General features: G+C 55.1%; 9 protein-coding genes across 9 annotated transcripts; 4 read left to right on the forward strand and 5 right to left on the reverse strand.

The window, feature by feature from the left end:
- Positions 1–19: 19 nt before the first annotated feature.
- F5Z01DRAFT_670787 (nineteen complex-related protein 2-domain-containing protein) lies at positions 20–1,474 on the forward strand (the record flags this gene model as incomplete). The annotated part of the gene is made up of 2 exons (XM_046264609.1): positions 20–128; positions 201–1,474. 2 exons carry the CDS (start codon positions 20–22, stop codon positions 1,472–1,474), a joined length of 1,383 nt encoding a protein of 460 aa, XP_046122061.1.
- A 110-nt stretch (positions 1,475–1,584) lies between these two features.
- F5Z01DRAFT_320515 (uncharacterized protein) lies at positions 1,585–2,209 on the reverse strand. Its single transcript, XM_046259022.1, has 2 exons — positions 1,823–2,209; positions 1,585–1,766 (listed from the first exon to the last, which is right to left on the reverse strand). The coding sequence occupies exons 1-2, from the start codon at positions 1,916–1,918 to the stop codon at positions 1,650–1,652; spliced, it is 213 nt and encodes a 70-aa protein (XP_046122062.1). The 5' UTR covers positions 1,919–2,209; the 3' UTR covers positions 1,585–1,649.
- A 430-nt stretch (positions 2,210–2,639) lies between these two features.
- F5Z01DRAFT_319795 (uncharacterized protein) lies at positions 2,640–4,348 on the reverse strand. Its single transcript, XM_046259018.1, has one exon. The coding sequence runs from the start codon at positions 4,169–4,171 to the stop codon at positions 2,687–2,689; it is 1,485 nt and encodes a 494-aa protein (XP_046122063.1). The 5' UTR covers positions 4,172–4,348; the 3' UTR covers positions 2,640–2,686.
- A 1-nt stretch (position 4,349) lies between these two features.
- On the reverse strand, positions 4,350–6,512 carry F5Z01DRAFT_320699 (uncharacterized protein). Its single transcript, XM_046259023.1, has 4 exons — positions 6,076–6,512; positions 5,551–6,018; positions 5,409–5,489; positions 4,350–5,357 (listed from the first exon to the last, which is right to left on the reverse strand). The coding sequence occupies exons 1-4, from the start codon at positions 6,098–6,100 to the stop codon at positions 4,453–4,455; spliced, it is 1,479 nt and encodes a 492-aa protein (XP_046122064.1). The 5' UTR covers positions 6,101–6,512; the 3' UTR covers positions 4,350–4,452.
- Positions 6,513–6,969: 457 nt separating this feature from the next.
- F5Z01DRAFT_633138 (uncharacterized protein) lies at positions 6,970–7,661 on the forward strand (the record flags this gene model as incomplete). The annotated part of the gene is made up of 4 exons (XM_046261922.1): positions 6,970–7,090; positions 7,133–7,258; positions 7,325–7,376; positions 7,436–7,661. 4 exons carry the CDS (start codon positions 6,970–6,972, stop codon positions 7,659–7,661), a joined length of 525 nt encoding a protein of 174 aa, XP_046122065.1.
- A 1,798-nt stretch (positions 7,662–9,459) lies between these two features.
- On the reverse strand, positions 9,460–12,246 carry F5Z01DRAFT_679375 (ZIP zinc transporter-domain-containing protein; the record flags this gene model as incomplete). The annotated part of the gene is made up of 5 exons (XM_046265518.1): positions 9,460–9,938; positions 9,997–10,246; positions 10,302–10,376; positions 10,903–11,999; positions 12,060–12,246. The coding sequence occupies 5 exons, from the start codon at positions 12,244–12,246 to the stop codon at positions 9,460–9,462; spliced, it is 2,088 nt and encodes a 695-aa protein (XP_046122066.1).
- Positions 12,247–13,485: 1,239 nt separating this feature from the next.
- Positions 13,486–16,048, forward strand: F5Z01DRAFT_615819 (family 3 glycoside hydrolase; the record flags this gene model as incomplete). Its single annotated transcript, XM_046260877.1, has 2 exons — positions 13,486–13,539; positions 13,601–16,048. 2 exons carry the CDS (start codon positions 13,486–13,488, stop codon positions 16,046–16,048), a joined length of 2,502 nt encoding a protein of 833 aa, XP_046122067.1.
- A 253-nt stretch (positions 16,049–16,301) lies between these two features.
- F5Z01DRAFT_645260 (heat shock protein STI1) lies at positions 16,302–18,548 on the forward strand. The gene is made up of 3 exons (XM_046262824.1): positions 16,302–16,559; positions 16,615–18,130; positions 18,192–18,548. The coding sequence occupies exons 1-3, from the start codon at positions 16,492–16,494 to the stop codon at positions 18,342–18,344; spliced, it is 1,737 nt and encodes a 578-aa protein (XP_046122068.1). The 5' UTR covers positions 16,302–16,491; the 3' UTR covers positions 18,345–18,548.
- A 30-nt stretch (positions 18,549–18,578) lies between these two features.
- On the reverse strand, positions 18,579–21,722 carry F5Z01DRAFT_320060 (uncharacterized protein). The gene has a single exon (XM_046259020.1). The coding sequence runs from the start codon at positions 21,376–21,378 to the stop codon at positions 18,676–18,678; it is 2,703 nt and encodes a 900-aa protein (XP_046122069.1). The 5' UTR covers positions 21,379–21,722; the 3' UTR covers positions 18,579–18,675.
- Between the last annotated feature and the right edge of the window lie 1,920 nt (positions 21,723–23,642).

Raw genomic sequence — 23,642 nt, forward strand, 5'->3', positions numbered from 1 at the left:
ATTCAAACAATCCCACAACATGAGTTCTTTCGGGGCCAAGAGAAAAGCTCGAGTCATAAAAACATCGGAAGATGATGACACCCCTTCCACAGTGTCGTCTTCCGAGGAAGGCAACACGCTGAAAGACGGTAAGTACCACGCCCCAGGCCTTGCGACTTTTTTGCTGATTGAACGGCTAAGGCTGACTGCGGCGCGAACAGATGCACAAAAGCCCACATTCGTATCCAAAGGGAGGAAACCGTTCCGCCAGTCGGGATTAAGAAAGACGATCTCCGCCGCGGATGACGAATCCAAAGACGCTGCACAAGAAGACGACCAAGAAGACGGGCCAGCGGTTGTGCGCCCCAACATCAACCGCAATGGCTCATCGATGCGCAAGAGGCCGGCGGCGAAGTCGAAGCTCTCGTTCGCGGGTGATGCAGGGGATGAAAGGGCAGACGAGGAGCCTGCGGTGGTCAAGCCACTGAAAAAGAACCCAATCGGGAAGAAAGCTATAGAAAACAGTGCAGCGAGGAAAGGGATCGTCTCCGGCGGCTTGCCATTTCGCTCTCAACAAGACGACGACGATCGACCCAGGTACAGCAAAGAATATCTGAGCGAGCTGCAGTCCTCCACGCCCAACACACCACGCGATGTCTCCGTCAACACCACAGATAACGAGATGGACCTCGATCCATCGGAGCTTGAGGGCGCTATGATTGTGGAATCGTCTAGCTCGCCGAAACCTAACACCAAAACACAGATCCTCACCGAAGCCGAGGTCAAAGAGAAAAAGGAACGGAGGGCACGGCTTGCCCTGGAGCAGGACTTCCTAGCAGTCGATGAAGACGAGGACGATGATCGGTATGGTCTAAGGAAGAAACCCGAGACCAGGCTCAAGGCTGAAGACGAAGAACTGGGCGAGGGTTTCGACGACTATGTGGAGGATGGTGGTCTCTCGTTGGGTAAACGAGCCGAGAGGGAGCGCAAAAAGCAAGATCGTAAACAGATGGCGGAGTTGATCTCGGCCGCAGAGGGCCACTCGTCCGATTCGTCTGAGGATAGCGATGCGGAACGACGGATAGCATACGAAGCAGCGCAAACGCGTGCGGGCATGGATGGGCTCAAGAAGGCACGAAAGGATCCCGCAGAAGAACTGCTCAAGGTCCCTTCAAAGATCACGCCGATACCTAGCTTGACGGAATGCATAGGCAAGCTGCAACTGTCGCTCAGGACCATGGAGGCCGATCTCAGGAGCAAGGAGGCACATGTACAGAAGCTGCGCGACGAGAGTGCGCAAATTGCAAAGAGAGAAGAAGAGGTCCAGGCATTGCTCGACGAAACCGGCAAACAGTATCAGAACGCCATGGGGAAGGGAAATCTACAAGATAAGACGGCGCCGCAGCCCGGTGTGGGCGCTGAAATGCTGGGCGAGCGAGGTCTGGAGAGCATGGGCACAACGCCGCACAGGAATGGCGAGGATGTGGAAGTGTGAGAGTTCACGCTGTGGGACTCTACGATTCAATCTGAACAGCCGGACGAGGACTGCCTTAGATACCCACCTCGTTCGCCTTGGTTGCATTGCAAACGCCGATGCGGTTCATCCTCCTGTTTGCCAACCAAAATTACACCACGTTGTCATCTCAATGACAATCTAAATCCACACACGATCAGGCAGCTCTCTTATCAAGCTTGACCCAGAAGTTCGACGCACTCATGAACACCCCTGACCGTACTTTGATGAATCTTTGGGAATCCATGAGCGCAACATCAAAATGTCGCAGTAGCTGCTCAACGTCAGCAATCAAGTCGCACCTCACGACCAACCGATCTGTCAACTCACCTTGAAGACCATCTTGTGCAACTCCATCATGGCAATAGGCTTGCCAAGACAACTATACTTGCCGCCCCCAAATTGTGTGTCTACCGCCGCTTGCATCGCCCTGAGCTCATCATCCTCTGCGCGCAACCACCTCTCACGGCGGAAGGCGTCGGCATCAGGGCCCCAGACTGCAGTTGATCTGCCGACAGGTGAAAGTGGAGAGGTGAAAGATCTTGTGATAGCGTGCGTGGTTATAACTGATGGGGGACAAACATGAACATTGAGAGGCGCGGAACGTCCGCCGAGAACCAGGCGGATGAAACAACAAATGACTCTCTTTCGCGCGAGAGCTTGAAAATCATGGATTGACTAAGTGGGTGTCAAACGATGCTACTGAGCAGCCCGCATGAGCAGAGGCCTGTTAATGGAGATCCTGTCATGCAAGCAGGGTTTCTGGGGGCTGCAATAGCAAGTCAGTAAGCAAGCCAAGATATACTGGAAGGACCAGCAAACACGTAATCGGATGTACGGATATTCTCATGTCTATTTGGTCTTGGACGAAACAAGATCACGCAACACCTCTTCATGTATTGAAACATCCACCGATCTTCATGGTCCCGAGCCAACGGATCAAACCATCTCCCTGTCTCACATGCAGCACTCTCTGCGTTGATTCATCGTGTCCATGCCAGGTTGTCCCTCTCAGACTCTGTTTCTCCCGGGCCACGGGGACCGTGCCGTTTCGTTGCGCTTCATCAATTGTCAAGTCTGGGTCCGGTCGCGGCATGTAACTTCGATTCTGTTGTCGTTCTGTTCTTTTGACCCCAAGATTCTATCCTCCTCGAAGCGGTCCGAAGTTCATGCGCCTCCTTATTCAATACCGCCTCATGCGTTTTTGTCTTTGAAGCCACCATAGACAAGGCCGTCCTCCATGCTGCCAAACCACAGCGCCATCGCGTCTACGAAAAGGTTCTTTCTACCGTACCAAGGACCATGTCCTGTCGTCTTCGGCATCCTGTCTGCCGCTTTGAGGATATAGCCCGGATTCGCAGAGACGGCCAATTGCGTCTGTGCCTCGACCTCCTTTGTACGCTTTATGTATGGCACGACCGTCGCGGCACCCTTCTTCTCCATTGTCTGCAGCAGCCTCACTACCATGTGCGCCATGGCGTTGGCGCCGGGCGTCCATGAGGAGGTGACGTATCCGAAGATGAAGGCTGCGTTGGGCATACAGTCCAGGGCCATGCCGCGCCACGAGTAGTGCTGTCCGGGGTCGATCTCGACGCCATCGACGCGAGGTTTGATTCCATCGAAGAGCTGAAAGTAAAGGCCAGTGGCTTGGACGATGATGTCGGCTTCAAGCTTGCGACCCGATTTGAGGACGACCCCATCTTCCATGACCGTGTCGATATGATCGGTGACAATCTCGCAATTTTCCTTGTGCAACGCCTTAAAATAGTCACCTTGCGGGCAAAGACCTAGCCTCTGCTGAAAAGGCCCGTAAGAAGGGTTGAAGTGCACGTTTAGGTCCACGTCAGCTGGCAGCTGCTTCTTCATGTCGTCCATGAGTACCTTGCGACCGATTCCAGGGCACATGAGAAGAAACTCTGTCGATAGAAGCTCAACCACGCTCTCGACCCACCGACTGGCCGCGCAAGCCCACGTGAATGGCAGGAGAAGGTGCAGCAACCAGTCATGTATGGGCTGCGTCGAGCGCGACAAAACGTAGGACGGGCTTCGCTGAAGTTGGACCACGTGCGCAGCATCCTTGACGAGTTCAGGTATCACGGTAATAGCCGTGGCACCGGAGCCGATCAGGACCATGCGTTTGTTTTTGTAGTCAAGGTCCTCAGGCCACCACTGACTGTGGACCACGCGGCCGCCAAACGTGTCCAGCCCGGTAATGTCGGCTTCGAGGGCCTTGTTGTCGGCATAGTAGCCCATGCAGCCAACAACGAAGTTGGCCCTCATGGTCTTGGGCTTGCCGTCAGCATCCACGTAGAGTGTCCACTTCTGCTCCTCCGTCTTGAACTCGAGACCGGTGATCTTGTGCTTGAATCGGATCAAGGGTTCGAGACCATCCTTATCGACGGCCTCCTTGAGATAGTCGAGAATCTCAGGACCTGAAGCCATCTTGTACGGCTTGGTCCATGGGTACCACCCCAGTCCAAAGGCGTTGAGGTAGGAGTCGGTGCGAAAGCCCGGATACTTGAAAAAGTTCCATGTGCCCCCTATTTGATCCCTCTTTTCGAGAATGGTGATCTGGCGATGGGGCATCCGGTCACGAAGGACGTGAGCCGTGTTGATGCCACTCAATCCCGCGCCTAGCACGAGGATGTCATGCTCTTCAACAGGTGGTACGGACCCCATGGTGAGAGTGTGGGTGAGCGAGCGGACTATGCTCTCCTAGGCGTCAAAAGAGACACAAGAAAGCCAGCGAATGTATTAATGACGATGTTCGATGTGAGGAAATTCTCAGATTCCCACACTCGAGGTTGGTGGTTACTTCCTCAGATTCAGACGAAACCTGTTGGGGCGGTTGTTCTTTCCGCTAGTTGATCGACCTCGGCCTGTACACTGTGCGACATCCCCTCCTCACAGTGTGACCTACCTTACCCTACGCCTCCTCCTTCTCCTTTATGAATCATGATTCACTTCAGCTTCACGCCACCCTCCTCCATATCTTCTTCCTTGATTACCGCCACCTTCGCACGAGATGGCAGCGACACAAGCACTCTTTGCTTTCTACCATACCCTGGAGCAATGAGAGCCGCCTCCGAAGGAATTGATCTCACAGAAGGCGTGGCATACGTATTGGAGTCGTGTTTCTTCCAGTGGGCGGTTCTCTCATTGAGCATCCGAATGGCGTCGTCTCGAATCATCTGCATGAAGCTGTTGAGTGTTGTCTGCCATTGCCTTCCTTGCGGTGTATTCTTCGACCCGTGACTCTCTGGGAAAAGCCAATTTGTGTAGAGATTCTCATGGCTCGGTCGCAGGGCAATGTCGCTTCGTTTCGCCGCGAAGTAGTACTTGCAAAGGCGACACGTGGGCTTGCTGGCGCCAATGTACTTCCAGCCTTGGCCCCCTCGGAAGAAGCTGAGCCGCTTAGCCTCTGGCGAGTGCGCGATCCAGTCTTCAAGGAGGACTTCGCAGTGGACATTCAAACTCTTGGCTTTTTTGGCTTCTTGCTCAATAGCCTCGTCCAAGCCGCAACGAAGAAACGAGGCTGCTTTTTCACGGAGGACTCTTATCTCGCTCGAATCATTTGACATTCGTCCAACGATGTCGTGGGAAGTGTAGCTGCGTTTTCCCGTGGGCAGCGACTTGGGGCGGCTGGAGGGGACATGATGGACCTTGAAGTGCTCGAAGAGGTTTGGCCAACGAGTGGCTGCATCAGCGATACAGTTTGCTGCGTCTCGGTATGCATGCAGGCGAGAAAAGCAGTGCTTTAACTCTCCCCAACTTGACTTCTTACCGAAAGGTCCACTAGGGAAAGTCTTCAACCCTTTGAGGAATAGTCCCATGGCTCTGAAAGATGCAAAGCATGATTCGAGATCTATTCCGGGTCAGCAATTGGTCTACTGATGCAAGGCCGTGGGAGTCTCACATTCCTCGTCGGTAGATTGGTCCAGGTCGCTAATATAAACGCAGCTGACCACCTTGCAGATCCTCTCTCGCAGTTGCGCATCTGGGAGTTCAAGTTAGCCATCCACATGGTTAGCCATCAATACCACGCCGTCCAAACACACCTTTGCCCAGAGCCTGGTCTGCAGCATCCCACAAGTCGCTGGCCCAGTAAATCATCCACTTGATGTACCTCTGGACATTCGGCCTGTTGAAAAGGAGAATACGCTCCAACATCTTGTGTCTCATTACAGTCGACGAGACATCCTGGCTGGCTCCGTCTCGCACGACTCGCAAGAGTGAAATGATATGCTCAGCAACCAAGCTGCCTCCCTCATGGGTGACCTTGTTACAGGCGAAGAGGAACCAATAAACATCATCGTCCTCCATGACGGAAACGGCCGTGATAGAGTCTGGCGACAATTGGTTGTCACACACAAGCGCAATCTTGTAGACAAACTTCTGGAAGAGCTCGTGCTCACTGAGGGGGGTCGGGACACTCGAGTCCGTTCGCACAGAGGTCGTTTCGCAGGATCTTGAAAGCGCTTTACAGAATATGATGGGCTCCCTCAGCCGTTGAAGGCTCTTGACAGCTGCCGGGAGTGAGCAAGGCTATGCCAATGGAAGTATGAACAAGTTGATGAACCCACTCTGTTCCACATTTGCTCCTGGCATATTGGATGTTCAGGGGCGGGGTATTCTTGAAGAATTGGTTTGTGCTGAATTGCAGGATACTATTTCTCGTCCAAGGATGGATAGAGACTCCCAAGCAGGAGTTCATGTCGACAACGAGCGCCCCTTTTTATAGCCAGGGTGCCAGCCATCGACTGCGCTCATTGCACACATTGGAGACCAACACCGCGATCTTACCCTCGACGTCAGTCTCTTCTTTGCTTTTCCATGCAATGCCGTGTCATGGCACCAAGGAGTGCGCAGCCGAGACTTATGCAATGAAAGCTCATGATGTGCCTGCGGTCGCCTTGCGCTGCAAGCAAGCCCAAGCGAATCACATCCATGCCGAAGTTCTGTGCCGTATAGGTGAGTACTACCAACAGCATATGGGGATGACTCAAAGTCGAAAATCAACACGCATGCGAACTACAGGCGACCCGAGTCCGCAGCAAGCCAACACGACATTGGCGTCCCATGATTGGATTAGGCGCATTTCGCAACAGTCGATTGTCTTCTTCCAAGTTCTCTGCGCGGTCCCCAAGGCATAGTGACGATGCAGTTTTAAGCGCCTTCCAGCTATTTGCGAGCACGCGCGATGTGCAACCGCAGCAAGACACGCAGATGCGTTGATCTCGCATGCACGTCGTGATTCGTTGGATGAGGATCGCACCAGGAGGCCGGTCCTGCACTTTCATCGCAAGATCAACTACAAAGATGAGACTGAGACTGATATTCTTTTGAGAAGGGCGAAAGATCCGAGATACTCAGATACATGTTGAGATTGCCTTGAGCATACCGAAAAGTAGGTCGCGCGAGTCCAACTCCGATATGATGTTGCTAACTTGTAGAAGAAGAACGACGACCAATCCATCATGCGCGCCCACGGCATGCGCGCAGATTACTATGGCCCCGATAACCCTGCAGATTATGTCGACCCTTCCCAGATCTCAGGAACTCCTTTCACCAACGAGTTCTCCGCCATTCAAAGCCCAAGTTCCGAGCATTAGCACGACAACTTCAACAATGCCGTTCCAGAGCCTTCCCAGGACTGGAACTGTGAGCAATGTTATGACGCTGAGAATGGGGACGAAGAGGGAGGGCGTGAGAGACACCCACATGATGGCAGGGATCGCGGGGATTTTATGCCACCAGGGGATTACAGTGAGTAACTATTTTTGTTTTGATTTGTTCTCGAAATTATGTCTGGTACTAATGGCATCACTGCAGGTTACACTTGTGACCAGTGCTCAAAGCCATGCAGAGATGAGCGTGCCTTGCAGTACGTATACCGACTGGGAAGGTGAAGGAAGGCGATTCAACTTACACTCGATACATTAGGAAACACCAGCGCAGTCACTCCAAGCGTTACGTTTGCCAGGCCAGTTCAGGCTGTGGTTACAAGTTCACAGACAAGAAGGACCTGGAGCGTCACTATCGGGGATCTCACCCAAGATACGCGGAGAAGCTGGGATTGAAAGATGGCGAAACAAAATGTGACAAGTGTGGCAAGTCCTTCACGAGGAAGGACAACATGCTGAAGCACAGGCAGAAGTGCAATGGCTGATGCGTCCTTGAGACGCTGAGGAGACATGTTGACGATGTGGGATGCACGCACGTTTGAGTAGCATCCTGGTGCTGGGGTAGACCATGCCCCTGGGGAGCACATTACCATCCGTCCATGACTGGACTTGGTTCACATGGTGTTCCCCGGGGCGTGGCAACTATGCCAACGGCGGGCTTCTACCCAAACGTGCGTGCAACCCACGTTCTCGACAGGCCGCCTTTGCGTTTTCAGGCGGCATGATTCGTGGGTGGAGTCTCAGCATGAGCTGCTGGAAGGGAGCGAGAGGGTTGGATACGTAGATAGTGCGCAACGTTGACTGATGATTGCGTATTGCCTTTGCATTGATCCACGTGTGTGTTATTGGGTTCAGTTCGAGGAAAACTATCCTTTGGTCCTGAAAAAGAACCTGCAGCCTTGCGCTCTCACTATTATGTCCAGAAAGATATGCACCAAAACTGACAAGGCTAATTACTTTCCTCTGAAGCTATGGATATTAAGTGAAAAGGCGAGCATTGTAGGCCATGAATAGAATACCACTCCCTGCATCCATGATCAGGACAGATGCATGCAACTCAATCACTGCGCCCATATTCATATCCCTTCCTTGACGCCGCGCTCGCAGAAGAGACTGGAGCCCTAAAAGACAAATTCAAGCCGCGCTCGCCACTATCGCATGGTCATCCGCTGCGTGTCTTGAATGTCCACTCGAGCTGGATCTGGCACTCCCTCTCCTCTGCGCCTCTGGCATCTGCCCAACACGCCCCGTCGTATCCGGTAACTCTTCTCTTGCCTGATGATGTGTCAGCTCAAGGTGTCTTGGGTCACCTGGCTTGAAGAGACTTGTGGGACAATACAAGTGGAGGTATGAATGCCGACGCCACTCTTTGTGGGCTCGTGTTGGGCGATATGGAGATGTCGGATGTAGCATCCGACGGACGATGCATTGGTACGGCAACGCCAATCTCATAGGGCTGTGGATTTGAGCTCGTCGCCGTAGGGTCGTAGAATTCCAATGGTCTAACTATCGTGTGAGCTATCCACTGGCGTTGAGTGGCGACCTTTTGTGAAGTTGTGAAATGGAGCTCTTACGGCTGGTGATGATCTGGCTGGTGATGATCTAGCCGGTGATGATCTGCCCGGTGATGCAAAGCCGGGCCTGTCTGACGAGGCATCATCTCTTGCTGAGTATCTTTCGACAGACAGCAACCCATGGTCGAGCTGTTGATTAATAGACGTGGAAATAGACACGGGATTGAAAATGCACGCAATATGGTAAACTGGAACGGATGGCGAGTTGCGGATCAACAAACATGCTAACATTGACTGTAGATCCCGAATTAAGGTTCACGAGACAAGGCCAACTCCCGGCCACGCCGCAAAGGACCAAGCTTTGCCTTTTGCGGCGACTCACACATCCGGAAACCTGAACCTGAATTTCCGGTGAGACATGGGCGGATACCTTCAATAGCGTAGGGCGAGGGGGGTCACGAACTGGTGGCATCCAGCAAACAAGGAATCATTGTCCAAGAATCGTCGTCGTCATCGCCAGCAGTGAGCTGGGCCAATGCAGCGACATTGTTCGGGTTTCTCATCACGAGTGCGCTGTTTATCATTCATCTCCGGTGCCCTGATTCACACGCCATAGCAAAGGACGACGGAAGCTTCGTGCGCCTGCGTGCACCGCGCTCTGTGAAAACCATCAAACAATCCTGGCATAAGCCTGTTCAAATAGATCAATACCTCGACCCGCGGAGGTAGATTACGTCGCATATCGACAAAATACCGCTCAGCTCAACCATTAGAGCTCAGTCTTCTCGCTCTTTGTCTGCAGAGCATGTAGTTCCCTAGGCTGCCCAGTCGAATCGCAGCTCGCAAACCTCCACCAAGGACCATGCAAGGCGCCCACGACATTGGTCAGGGCCCATCGGATCGGCGCAGGCATGGGCGGCCAGTTGGACCACATGCCGTCCTCAAAGGTGGCGTCCAGGTTCATCAGGAAGAAGGGCAGGACGTCAGACATGCCGGCTTTGGACACCGTCTTCTTGCCCCACGCCTTGAACAGAGCAGAGGCGACTGCCGCGTCAGGTGAGTCAGGGGTCGGTGCATTGGGATGGTCTGCGAGAGCAGCAATGGTCGTGATCTCGTGGTGGAAGTGGTGCTCAAAGGGTTGCTGGAAGGAGTCCATGATGGCCAACAGCTTGGTGGCCGACAGATCATCTGGAGACTCCAAGGTGGAAAGATACAAGTTGAACTCGGCGAGGCCCCCGAGGAATGTTTCTGCAGTCTGTCAGCTGATGCTCTCTTTAATCCCGAAAAGGTCGTTCAATCCGCCTACCATGCTCGTCGTGCGTCTCGGCAAACACCTGCTTGTCGTTCAGAATCTCCTCCACCCTGCTGAAGAGGTTGAGCTCCTCATCATCGTGGTGCGACTTGACGAAGCGGTACCATGTCAGAGCGTAGTTGACAAAGTCGGCCTTGTCGGACTCTTGGACATGGGGCGCTTGCAGGTAGATGCTGTTGTACCCGCGGATGATGGCGTTGTGCAGGAGGCCCATGTGCGTGGCGCCGGTGGTGAACAGATCTGTCTGCCGGGTCAAGTCAGCCGGCCGTCCTATGAACTGGGTTCTTCGAGATTGATACCTTTTTCATCTCATACTGAGGCGTGTGTACAAGTCGCATGGGCGAGTCCGCCCATTGCTGTGTCGGGGCCGTCGTCTCATAAGCCAACGGCGACCGGGAGACGAATCCAAAGTAGGCGATGGACTGGAGAACAAAAAAGATAATTATCCCGGGGCCTGCCATAATTGCAGATTTTGGATGGACTGACCCGTCCAAGATAGTGCAAAGTTGGTATGGTATGTGAGGTAGGTAAAGTGTGATGTGACGTTCAAGTAGGAGGTGACAAAAGGACACGGATCATTGGCTGTTGGTCCTTGGAGTACGTTGTCAAGGGTCTGCCGGCCCCTGGCCCGACTTGCTTTTCAGGCTAAAGAGTTCCATAAATCCAGTCAAACGTGTGGAATCTTGGCGTATTTGTTGTACATGGCAATTCTATGAATCCGATGATGAATGTTTGTGGTCCATGCCACGGTCCTACAATAGCAATGTGAGACCCATCAATAAGTACTATGCCACCCGACAACGCCGTGCCTTGTGTTATAACCCAAGTAGAAATACACCCATGTAAACCCATTCAAGCCCATGCTCCCACAAGAGCCATCGATAGTGCTCCAACTGTGACGGCGCCAAACGCCCTGGCGCGCTTCGTCCCCTTGAGCGTCTTGAAGCTCTTCTCTGACAAAAAGTCCTCTGCCAGCAGCTGGACCAGGCCAGCGTACAGTAACAGACCAGCCGAGATGGCATTCATGAAGCCAACCAAGAGCAGACCAGGCGCGCTGGCCGGATCGTACACACCATTGAGCCCCAAACCTATGGCTTGGCCTATGGGGGTCGTCGTGCCATACGCAAGCACCATGAGCCATGGGCGGAGTGACCCCTTTGGGAATTGAATGGCCGCAATGCGACTCCCGAGCGCTAGGCCCTCAAACGACTGATGGAAGCTAATGGCGATCAAGAAGACAACAAACGCCGGTCCCGTTGCCACGGAAATGGCCATGCCAATGAAGATGCTGTGGAAGAGAATGCCCGCCTCCAGCATCACGCACTGCAGCACCTGTCGGTTTTGTTCTTCCTGGCTCTGTTGAGGCGCGGTCGACTTGTCCACTTGGTGGTTCCGTCGGGTCAGGTTCGCGGTCTCCTCGTTTCGCTCAGAGGGCGACGGCCGGTGCAACTCGTCCGCTTCAAAGTCGAGGTCCGACTCGTCGTCGTTGAAGTCATCCTGCTCGTCGGGCTTCTGCCCATCTCGCTGGCCGATGGGAGTCGAGGTGGGTAAGGGCGATACGCCCGCCACCAAGCCCTGTGTCGATTCCTCGTCGCCTAGCGAGAGGTCGTTCGGTCGGTGGCCGTCTCGACGCGCTGCGGCGAGTCCGCTGACGGGCTCCTGCATCGGTATATGTGTCGTGCTTTCGTTGTCGCTGCCGTCCCAGAAGTCGTGGCTATGCGTGTGCGAATGCCCAGCACCGCGGGCTGTGAGGAACGATTCGACGCCGGTCACGACAATGGCGGATATCATCGCGACGAAACCAGGCAGAGGCGTGTACCCCTCGCTGAAGAAGTAGGGGAGACACGGGTCGGTCAGGGATTCAAATGCCATGGGCAGGAGATGGACAAAGGCCGTCGCGAGAAGGACCCCTGAGCCCAGGTGCTGGCAGTAGAATATGATGCTCGATCGTTTCCGGCCACTCGTCGATCGTCGTGATAGCAAAGGTAGCGCGCAGCCTAGGAACTGTGGTCAGAGATGCTGCTGCTCAGCCCCAGCGGGCCGGATGTTGGACATACATAGAGTACTCAATGCCAGAATGAGGAACAAGGCGGCCACATGCGCGGGGACATCATAATGTCCTCGATCTCGCGAGCCGCATGTCGGTCTTTCAGACTCGTCCGCCTGGTCTCCAGCTCCATGCCGCCGTTGAAGTTCTGCGCGGAGCAGGTCGGTCGGTACGTTGGCCCAGGCATTGTCGGCCATGGCGGCGATCGGTTCGGGGACTGCGGTACGTACCACAGGACCGGTCTGGTCGTGATGACCTTGGGGACGGAGGAGACGAGAAGTAAAAGAATGTTGTCAATTTTCTGCAGTCATGGTCGGCCGGCCTCTTGCTGCTCCAATGCTAGTCCACCTTGAGCAGGGGGCGATAATTATGGCCAGAGTGGAATGTTTGAGAAGAGAAACAAGGGGACCCGCTGGATGGATCTCAAGGTTGGGAGTGCGGACGCTATGCCGCCGTTTCCCCTTGCACTGGAGTCAACTAGCGTCATAACGGCGCAGGGTCCAGCCTGTGGTGACAAAATGCACAGCGACAGAAGTATTAAGTGTGTCTTGTTAGTCAAAGTACTTAGATCAACTTAATTGAATCCTCGAATTGTCAGAAGCCACTGGTGCACAGGCACGAGCACAGTCTTGTTTCCATTGCATTTGGGTACCTGGTAATGAATCGGTGATTGTCCTATCCTCGCCAACTACATGTATCTTATGGAAGCGACGATCAGCGAACTGCTGGATTTGGATGCTCCAGTCCCCGCACAATAATGTCCAGCAAGACATCGTACGTACGGCACGTACCTTAAGGTAAGGCGGACTAAGTAATTTGCGTCGATTTGACTGGCTACCGCGTAGGCCACCAGACATGGCGGGTAGATGCATAATGATTTATCGCTCTAGCCGTAGTCCTACTTCGGCTCCAACACTCTTCACGACTGCGACAAACAAATCACAGACGTACTTATGTACATGTACCATCCAGGGCATGCATCAGCGCAAAGAGGATTCACTGCTGACACGCAACTATGAATAATGTCTTTCCATTTCCAGTATGCCTGAGATGCGGTGCATCGACCCCCGAGCACTCGTGTGGGGAGCTCGGGGAAACACTGGAGGAGCGGGCGCCATGGCATCGGGAGTCGACGAATGGGAAGTGACGCGACAACTCCAAGACGGTTGTTCATCGCTTGATTTCCGGATGTCCTCTACGCTAATGTCTTTGTAACCCACAGAGGTCGGATAGGACCCTCTGTTTACAGATGGGTGCTCCATCTAGCCCACGTTCTGACAGCTGTCACTAAGGTACGTACGTAGGTAGCCACGGAGGGGGCAGCCTATGGCGACCATGACGACCGACGATGCGAAGGCTTTAAAGGCGCGTCGTCCCCTCCTGTGAGGAGGATCGTCTTTGAACTCTCTATACACAGCTACATACCACATCTCACCATGTCTTCCGTTGATCTCAACGCAGTCCTCGCCAGGCTGACCCTCGAGGAGAAGGTAAGCTTTGACAACGACATGGAGCCCTTCTCACGACACCCTTGCTGATTCGCCTCCCCAGGCCTCTCTCCTGGCCGGCGCGGACATGTGGGAGACCGTTCCCGTCCCCGAGAAAGGCGTGCCCAAAGTCAAGACCTCTGACGGTCCCAATGGCGCCCGTGGTGCCTCCTTTTCAGGCGATGTCACCGCTGCCTGCTTTCCCGCGGCCTGCTGTGTCGCGTCGACCTTTGATGTGGACTTGGCCCATCGTATCGGTGCTGCCCTCGCTGAGGAGACGCAGACCAAGGGGGCCCGTTGCATCTTGGCCCCGACCATGTGCATCCACCGTCACCCCCTCGGTGGTCGCAACTTTGAAAGCTTCTCCGAGGACCCCTACCTGACCGGCAAAATGGCCTCCCGAGTCGTGGCCGGATGCCAGGACAAGGGCGTCGCCGCGACCATCAAGCACTTTGCTGCCAACGAGCAGGAGACCGACCGTCTCTCTGTTGACGAGACGATCAGCGAGCGTGCCCTGCGCGAGATCTACCTCAAGCCCTTTGAGATGGCCGTGAAAGAAGCGAACCCCATGGCCGTCATGACTGCGTACAACCAGGTCAACGGCCACCACGCAGACTCCAACGAATTTCTCCTCAAGAAGGTGCTGCGAGGCGACTGGGGGTGGGACGGCCTCGTGATGAGCGACTGGGGCGGCACAAACTCGACGGCGGCGTCGCTGAACGCTGGCTTGGATCTCGAGATGCCTGGTCCGACGCGCTGGCGGAAGCCCGAGGCTGTCGTTGAAGCTGTCAAGAATGGTGAGGTAAGCGAGGCGACCATCGATCAGCGAGTTATACGCGTGCTGGGCTTCCTGAAACGCCTTGGTTGTTTCGAGGATGGCAGTATCCCCGATGAGAAGGCTATCAACAAACCGGAACACCAGTCCCTGATTCGCGAGGCCGGCTCCAAGGGCATCGTACTACTGAAGAATGAAAAGGAGATCCTGCCTCTGTCCCGGAACAAGGTGGCTGGCAAGAAGATCGCCTTGCTCGGGTATGCCAAGACGGGCATGGCTCACGGTGGTGGCAGCGCCTCTGTCAACGCACACTACCGCATCACCCCCTGGGACGCTCTTCATGAGGCTCTCGGCAAGGATGTCGAGTTCTCGTACGCCAAGGGTGCTCACACTTTCCGCTCACTGCCCTGCATTGACGACGGTGTTGTGGACCTCAGCGGCGGCAAGGGCTTCACACACAAGATATACGAGCCCGGTCGCTCCGAGCCCATTGAGGTGGAACACGGACACCCGAACAGCGACATTAGCGTACTGACATTCCGCACTCTTGACAAGTCCGCCACTCTCGAGGGCACCTACACCGCGCCTACGACGGACAGCTACTACTTTACCGTCTCCGGCCTTGGCCCAAGCAAGCTCCTCATCGACGACAAGCTCATTTACGAGCAAAAGGAGAACTGCCGCGACGCCATGGGCTTCCTCTTTGGCGGTGCGCCTGCCCCTGAGATCAAGGTGCCTCTCGTGGCCGGTCAGCAGTACAAGGTCAACATCTTCACGAGCCCACCGGCACCCCAGGAAGGGGTGGATCTTGGCATCTTCGCTGGACGCATCGGTCTGCGCACCGGTCACATGTCTGCTGCCGAGCACGACAAGGACCTCCTGGCCGAGGCCGTCGAGGTCGCCAAAGCCGCCGATGTCGCCGTCGTCTTCACCGGCCACGAGACATTCTGGGAGACCGAGGGCCAGGATCAGCAGTCCTTCCACCTACCCAAGGACGGTAGCCAGGATCGCCTGATCAGCGGGGTGGCCGCGGCCAATCCCAACACCATTGTTGTTAACTCAACGGGTGTCGCCGTGGCTATGCCGTGGCTCAATGAGATCCAGGCTCTGGTGCACACTTGGTTCCCCGGTCAGGAGGTTGGCAATTCCATCGCTGACATCCTCACTGGACGGCAAAACCCCGAGGGCCACCTGACCTGCTCGTTCCCCAAGAAGCTCGAGGACTGCCCCGCCTATGGCAACTTCCCGGGCGAATACGACAATGGCCAGCTCAAGGTCTCCTACAAGGAAGGTGTCTTTGTCGGTTACCGTCACTTTGACCGCCTGTCCCCTGACAAGGTGAACTTTCCCTTTGGCTTCGGCCTGTCATACACCAGCTTTGGCTTCTCAGACTTGTCCGTCCGCCCGGCGGGCGATGACTTTGACGTGGCTGTCAAGGTGACCAACACTGGTGGCGTTGCGGGCGCGACCGCTGTACAGATCTACGTGGGCAGCGCGTCGCCCTCCGCAGAGGACCCCATCAAGGCGTTGGCTGCTTTCAGCAAGGTCTCTCTCCAAGCTGGCGGGGCCGCGACGGTGACACTGAAGGTCACTGGTCGGGACATTGCGTCGTGGGATGAGAAGTCCTCCAGATGGGAAGTCAAGCAGGGCGAGTATAAGTTCATGGTCGGCAGATCAGCTGCCGATGTGGCTTTGGAGACTAAGATGGCCGTTGGGGCCAGATCATACGATCCTTGATTGCCAGATGTAGACAGAGCGAAACAATACCTGCCACTCGAGCACTGCATGAAAATTTGGAGTGTGTTGGTCGTGATGTCGAGTACCTTACCTTACCTTAGGAGAGAAGCGTGGAAGTACCTGCAGCGCCTTCGAATGACGCCACAGCAACTTGTCACTCTCCCCGGCCGTGGCTTGGGCGAGCCCGAGGCGGGTGGGGGAGGTGCTTGGTCGCACTTGCCTACCTTCAGGTCTATGGAAGCACCTAGAAAGTGCCCCACCAAAACTTCGTCGTCAATCCATGAAAGTGCCCGTAGAAGCTCAGGTTGAACTAGAAACTTTAAAGATCCCGCCTGTTTGCGTCCTCACAAAGTTTACGATACCCCATTTCAGCACTTGATACCCCTTGTAGTTTCCAGACAAGCCTACAAACAGACACAAACAGACACACAAAGCCAACAAACATGTCAGCCGACGAGCTCAAGGCAGCTGGCAACAAGGCCATTGCTGAGAAGAACTTCGACGAGGCCATGTACGCTCACCATCTAGACGTCTCTTCCCTGTTACCCAATACTGACGTAGAACAGTGCCAAGTTCACCGAAGCAATCGCGATCCAGCCCGAAAATCATGTCCTCTACTCCAACCGCTCTGCCGCATACGCCTCGAAACGTGACTGGGACAACGCCCTGAACGATGCCGACAAGACCACCACAATCAAGCCCGACTGGGCCAAGGGCTGGGGCCGCAAAGGTGCCGCCCTGCACGGAAAGGGCGATCTCCTTGGCGCCAACGACGCTTACACAGAGGGCCTCAAGTACGATGCCAACAACGCTTCGCTCAAGAGCGGGCTGGCGTCCGTCGAGAAGGCCATGCAGCAGGAGGCTGGTGGTGGCATGGGAGGTGACCCCATGGGCGGCATCGGAAACATGTTCAAGGACCCCAACCTGATCAACAAGCTGGCCAGCAACCCCAAGACTGCCTCGTACCTGAGCGACCCTTCCTTCATGACCAAGGTGCAGAAGCTGCAGCAGGGCGACATGAACGAAATGTCCGATATCTTCAGCGACCCCCGCATGATCCAGGTTATGGGCGTGGCCATGGGTGTCGACATGGAGGCCCGCGATTCCGCCCCCGAGGGTGCCTACGAGATGCCCACGGGCGACGCGCCATCGCAGCCCAAGCCTTCTGCGCCCAAGAAGGCGCCCGAGCCTGCGCCTGAGCCCGAGCCGGAAGACGAGGAGGCCATCGAGAAAAAGAAGCTCAAGGAGACTGCCGACAAGGAGAAGGCGCTTGGCACCGAGCAGTACAAGAAGCGCAACTTTGACGAGGCCATTGCCCACTACACTAAGGCGTGGGAGACGTTCAAGGACATCACCTACCTCAACAACTTGGGTGCCGCGCAGTTCGAAAAGGGTGACTACGATGCCTGCATCGAGGCCTGCAACAAGGCCATTGAGGAGGGTCGTGAGATCTACGCCGACTTCAAGCTCATCGCCAAGAGCTACGCCCGCATCGGCACCGCGTACGAGCGCAAGGGCGACTACGCTAGCGCCATTGACAACTACAAGAAGTCCCTCATGGAGCACCGCACACCAGACGTCCTGACCAAGCTCCGCGCGGTCGAGAAGACCAACGTCGAGGCCGCCAAGAAGGCCTACGTGGATCCGGAAAAGGCCGAGCAGGCCCGCGAGGAGGGCAACAAGAAGTTCAAGGAGAACGACTTCCCCGGCGCCGTCGAGGCCTACACGGAGATGGTCAAGCGCGCGCCCGACGACCCGCGCGGCTACAGCAACCGCGCCGCCGCGTTCATCAAGCTCTTTGAGTTCCCAAGCGCCGTCGAGGACTGCAACCTCGCCATCAAGAAGGACCCCAAGTTCATCCGCGCGTACATCCGCAAGGCCCAGGCCTACTTTGGCATGCGCAAGTACTCGGACTGTGTCGACGCCTGCACCGAGGCGCAGATGGTCGACATGGAGCACCACAACAACGCCAACGCCCGCGAGATTGAGAACCAGCAGCAAAAGGCCTTTTCGGCCATGTACTCGGCCCGTGACAACGAGACGGAGGAGCAGACTAAGGAGAGGCTCCAGCAGGATCCTGATGTAAGTTTTTCCTTGGACCCTCCATTGGCTTCAGATAGACAGTTCCTAACCACAATCCCAGATCATGGCCATCATGCAGGACCCCGTCATGCAGAGCATTCTGCAGCAAGCGCAGAGCGACCCCAAGGCTCTGCAGGAGCACATGCGCAACCCCATTGTCCGGACAAAGGTACAGAAGCTGGCTGCGGCCGGCGTCATCCGCATGGGCCGGTAAGATCGACGTTGCGGAGTAGGGCGTCGGGGCTGCCTGGCATGTAAAAGGTCTTTTTTTCTAGATACTAGTAATGCGATCATGAAGTTCAAAATGCTTTTTGCCAGTGTGGCGTTTTCATCATCTCTCTACTTGGGTGTAAGTGCTAAGAGAAAGGGCTTCCGTGTGTGCTTGTTGTAGGATGGTAATGGTCTTGGAAATTCATGATATCGTTTACATACTGTAATAAATCCTGGCAAGGCTCAACCTGGGGCACCCAAGCCCCGTGCCCAAAACGCGACACCAAACTCCTTACTCAAATAATGTGTAGAACAAAAGGAAACATCACTCTGGCTCAGTGAGCGCCGTAGAATCCACCCATGTGCTGGGCCTCCCACTTGAGGAAATCGCCCAAGTCGTGCTGCAGGTTATACGACAGGCCGTCCTTCTTGACGGCCTCTTCTTCATGCTGCTTTGTGGCCACCTTGTCGTCCTCATCGACCACCAGGGTCACCGGAGAACTACTGTCGTTGCGCTTGCGCGAGGCGCCATTCGAGACACTGCCGTCCTTGGGCTTGCCTTCCATGGTCCACCGCTTGAGGCCCTTGCCGCGGAAGAACTTTGTGGTATCGTAGTCGGCCTCGGGAAGATCGCCCTCGACTGAGGAGATTGAGCTGCGGCTCGACGATGGCGGGCTGGGAGGCCACGATTCGGGGACCAGCTGCCCGTGTGTCTCAAAGCCGAAATCAGCAAACCAGGTCTGCAGGTCATCCGCATACCTGGCGTCGCCCTCATCGTACATGTCCGGGAGAAATTCACCCGCGCCGAGGATGGCCATCTGGAAGGCTGTCCAATCGAGCGTCTCGTCCATGGTCTTGGCGCCGCGACCAAGATCACTCTTGGCAAAGGCAATGGGACCATGACGGAAACTTGGTACGGTGAGTGTGTAAGGCGTACTCTTGAGGTAGTAGAACTCGTCGTCTTCCTCCGCTTTGAGTGTCGGCGTGACGTTCTTGCGCTTCTTGCTTGGCGGGATATTGGGGAGCTCGGCGCAGGGCGGCGGTGTATTTCGCTTTGGGTGCTTTGGCGGCGGCATGGGGAACTCAGACATCTGAGTCATGGGGGATGGAGATCCGAGGAAATCAAAGGTAGCCAGACCGTCGTTCTCATCCTCTTCGTCGTCGGCCTCCTCTGCGCTGGACAGCTCAGGCTCTGTCTCCACGGTGTTCGTCCGACGGCGACGACGGCTTTCAGTGTTCTTAGCGGGGATCGGCGGCTTGTCCTCTTCGTCGGTGGACGTGGCCTTATCATCCACCGTTGCCAAAGCCGGCTCGGACGCGAAGAATGGATTCGCTGGAGAATCGGGCCGTCCAACGATCGACTTGGCGATGCTGCCCTCTGAAGCGTTCTTCTGATGACTCTGGGAGCGGCGAGCCGCACGAGGGGGAATGGCTGGCTTTGCCTCCTCCTCTGGGTTCTTTGAAGGCGTTTCTTTGGCTGGCTCCTCCGCGTCGTCTTTAGAAGTCGGTTTAGTTTTGGGGGTCTTTGGGCCACTGTAGTTCCTCTGTGTGTTTTTTGGAGGCACGGTAGGCCTGAGGCTCGCTTTGCGTTGGGCCTCTGCACGCTCCTTGTTGACTCGCTCAAGCTGCTCCTCCGTCAAGATCTCCTCCACCTCGTGTCGTTTGAAAACGCTCCCTGTGAGTAGCTCGGTGACATTTTCGGGGAGCGCCCACCTCGTCACCTTGGATGGTCGACGTTGCGGTGCGTTGGCGTTTGCGTGTGACTGGCTATGCTGCGCTAGAGGCTTGCGAATGGAGAGCGAAGGCTTCAATGAATGACCATGACTGCTCTTGGTGCTGTCGGCAGTCTTTGGAGTCTTTGCAGTCTCACGAGCTGATCGAAGTGCCGACGACCCTTGCTGTCGCGCTGATGTTTGCCCTGGCGGTGGGGGCGATGACTTCCGAACCTGGATCGGTGGAGGAACTGATCGCGACTTGCGACGCTCGGCCTTGAGCACCGAGTCTCGGCGGGAGCCGCGGCGAGGGGGGATTTCAAGAGGCGCCTCAGCTTTGGGTCCGCATTTTGTGTAATCTCCTTTGTTGCTGGCGGTGAGGGCCAACGGCCTCGGTGCTAGGGTGAGATCTGGATCTGAGCGTGATGAGAGGTCTTGTGACTTGGAGAGAGGGTTGATATCGAGCCCAGCGCCAACAAGGTCATTACCGACACTATCAAAGGCCTGATCTGTCTCGCGAATGAGCTCGCGGACGCCATCTGACCAATCCTTGAAAAGCTGGGTATCCATGTCGGGCTTGCCCTCGGTGCTTGGTTGGTCGAGGCTCACAGTTGGTAGAGTGGTGTCCGGTTTGCTCGCAACCTTGGTGTCCAAGCTGTTGTCGTTGTTTCTTTTCGATGCAGCTGAGTTGTCCGCTGATCCTCGGTGTGATGAAGAGGAGTCGAAGATCGACGAAGACGTAGGACTGGCCAGGAATGTCGCTGGTTGAGGCTTGTTCTGCTTCTTAGAAACATTGGTTTGAGGAAGAACAAAGTAGTTCACATGGCATTTCAGGTTGCCTGGTTTAGCACTGGCTTCGGAGCGCGACCTTGCATGGGAAGTTGTTGATGGGTGGACGTCATTCAGGGTCCTCTTGTCAGGGTCCTGCCTCTTGGCGGCGTCCAGCTTGGCCAGGGCTGAATCCAGCGCGGATGCGGAGCTGAGATTGGAAATGGAGGAAGCCCCTGCATTACTGAGGGCACTGGATGCCTCGGACGGCTTGCGCTGATGTGATGAGCCATTGGCGCCGGGTCGTGGCGAAGGCGCACGCTGGAGGTCTGAGTTGCTCCGGCCGTGAGCGGAAACGGGAACGGTGCCGCCAGACGTCGAGGATCGTCGCACCGGGGGGGCCAGCCATGTGGTCAGACGGCGCTTGATGGGATTCTTCTGGTCATCGTCGAAGAATGACGCACTGTCTTCTTCTTGGAAAGCGTCATCATCTTCTTGGTGAAGCTTTGTCTGGATGAGCTTGCGGAGAGAGAAAGTCGATGTCGTTGCTGCTGCCATTGCGACATCCGAGTCGTCAAAAGTGGGTCGCTGATGTTGTGGTTTTAGATACCCTGAATTTGTGTATGCCGGTGTAAGGGCGAGAAGGAAAAAGAACTTCGAGTCCGTGAAAGTGGTATTCGCGTAAGTGGTTCGTTTGCCAGATCAAATGTCGTAAAGCCCCGGGACAAATAGATGAGGGGTTGTTGTTCGGGTATTCACGAACAAAGAATGTGTTTGTCCAGTGCTTGAGTCGAAGACGTTGTTCCTAAGCGTTCTCTTTGGCCGCCAACTAAGAGATATCCATGAAATGAGGTTCTTCGTGCACGCTCGAATTTTATAGCATGTCACCTGGGCTGAACAAAACTCAGGTTGAAAGCTGTTGACAGGAAAAGGACAAAGGCGTGGAGGAAGAAGACGCCAGACTTAACATGGGATCCAGACACAGGAAGGAGAAATGACGATTCCTGGTCAGCGCGGAGACACATAATAGACTAGAATAGCACAGCCTGCCAGAGGTCAAAGATGGGCAGAGGCCCCTCCAGGCGAGGTGAGTGCCGAAGGACCCTGGGAATTACGAAGCTCGTAGGAATCGACCGGCGGTTCTGCATACCGCATCGAATCCCACCAACTGATATCGCTGATTCTTGTTTGGCGGTCTGGTGCGCGGGACCCGAGAAAGGCTACAACAGGCGCAAAGGACCCTTGTTCAGCGCCGTAGGGCGATCGCCAACGCCGTGAGGCTTCAGCTAATTAGCCTTAGACGACTGAGCACAAGCAACAGCTTACAGCACCTACTAATTCTTACGTACCCTTTGACAACTTAGACTAAGCGGTGATGCTTCCTCTCGGTGGATCCAAGGGTCTCCCAACTTGAATGCCGACAGGGATGAACATCCTCCACTCCATGTTGTGAATTGTGACGTGACTCGCCCAGCAGCGGAGTGAATGATTGGATTGTGACAGCCACCAGCTGGGGAGAATCCCTGCCAGGAAAGACCCCGACTCTGTGGATCGACGTTGTCGTCACTGACGCTCAATCCCTTGATCGACGACATCTTCGAGGTCGAGATGCTCACCGCGGGCTTTTGGCTGGGACTCGATCTGGCTCAATGAGGCCTTTCAACAAGATGCGAATCCCCCCATTTGGTCTTGGCTGTTTAGGGTCCATCCCGAGTTCAACTTGCAATTAAGCTGACGGGTCAGGGTCCAGAGATGGAGTCGGCAGGACCGACGTGTCCAGCGTTTTCCGGCGCGGATCGCACCACGAGTGGATGTTGATCTTCGCTGTCTTCGAAACAACAAGAAATCGAAACGCGGGAGTTGTTTCAAGGTCACAGCACGCGAATCTGCATGCGCACCGAAACTTGCACGTCGATAGAGTCGAATTTTCAATGCACGTGGCCGCAGAACGCTGATCAAACCGAAGTAATGCAGTGATTGCTGGCGATCATTCACCGTCGAATTCGTGTCAAGACTTCGAGCTCGGACTCGGGGTCCGCGGCGGGAAACATAAGTTGTAACGGTGCTCAGTGGTCGCCGTTTGACTTCCCTGGAGACATGAACGTTTCTTCTTGCGTGCTCACTTGGAGATATCTGCAGTACAATGTCGAAAAAAAGGCATGCAGGCACTGTTGTATATGAAGCTTTGATATTCCTTCAAGTCTTAAGGGTTTGACATAGGGTAAAAGGGCCCAGATGTTTGACAATAAGGCTCACAATGTAGCGCAAGAGCGTCATCGAAACGGCTTCTGAATCTCCAAGATCTTCTTCCATTATTCGACGCACAAGTCCAGCTTGCATACCGAGTTCGATCCTCCCTTATATCCCAGCCTTCCACCCGGACACCTTTCTCGCCCTTCCGACGTCGACACTCACAATTCTATACCGCCCTCCCCATCTTCATCGGCGCCCATCAGCCTTTCGTCCTCGTCCCAGTCCTCTCCCGCATCGCTGTCCTCGTCCAGCAGCAACTGCTCCTTCTCTTGCGCCTTCTGTCGGGCTTCCCTAGTAATCTTGTTGTTGATGCTCCCGCCCCAGCACATACCCAGAAGTTTGTGTACAGACCTGAAGAACCTCTTGGGTTGGCTGGGTTTGTTGCTCTGCTTGCCAGCTCGGCGGTCTGCTTTGAGAGTCGGCTTCACCCTGTCGGTACGGTTAAAGGCTGTAGTGGAGAACAAGTTGCTCATGATGTGCTGCTTGATTTGATGGAGTGGGATTGAAAAAGATGCCAAGAAGATGCAAGCCAGAGAAAGTTGTCCAGCTAGAGGCGAGAACTACTTATA

Source organism: Emericellopsis atlantica (assembly GCF_019669845.1).
Source record: "Emericellopsis atlantica unplaced genomic scaffold F5Z01scaffold_3, whole genome shotgun sequence".
Lineage (NCBI taxonomy): Eukaryota > Fungi > Ascomycota > Sordariomycetes > Hypocreales > Bionectriaceae > Emericellopsis > Emericellopsis atlantica.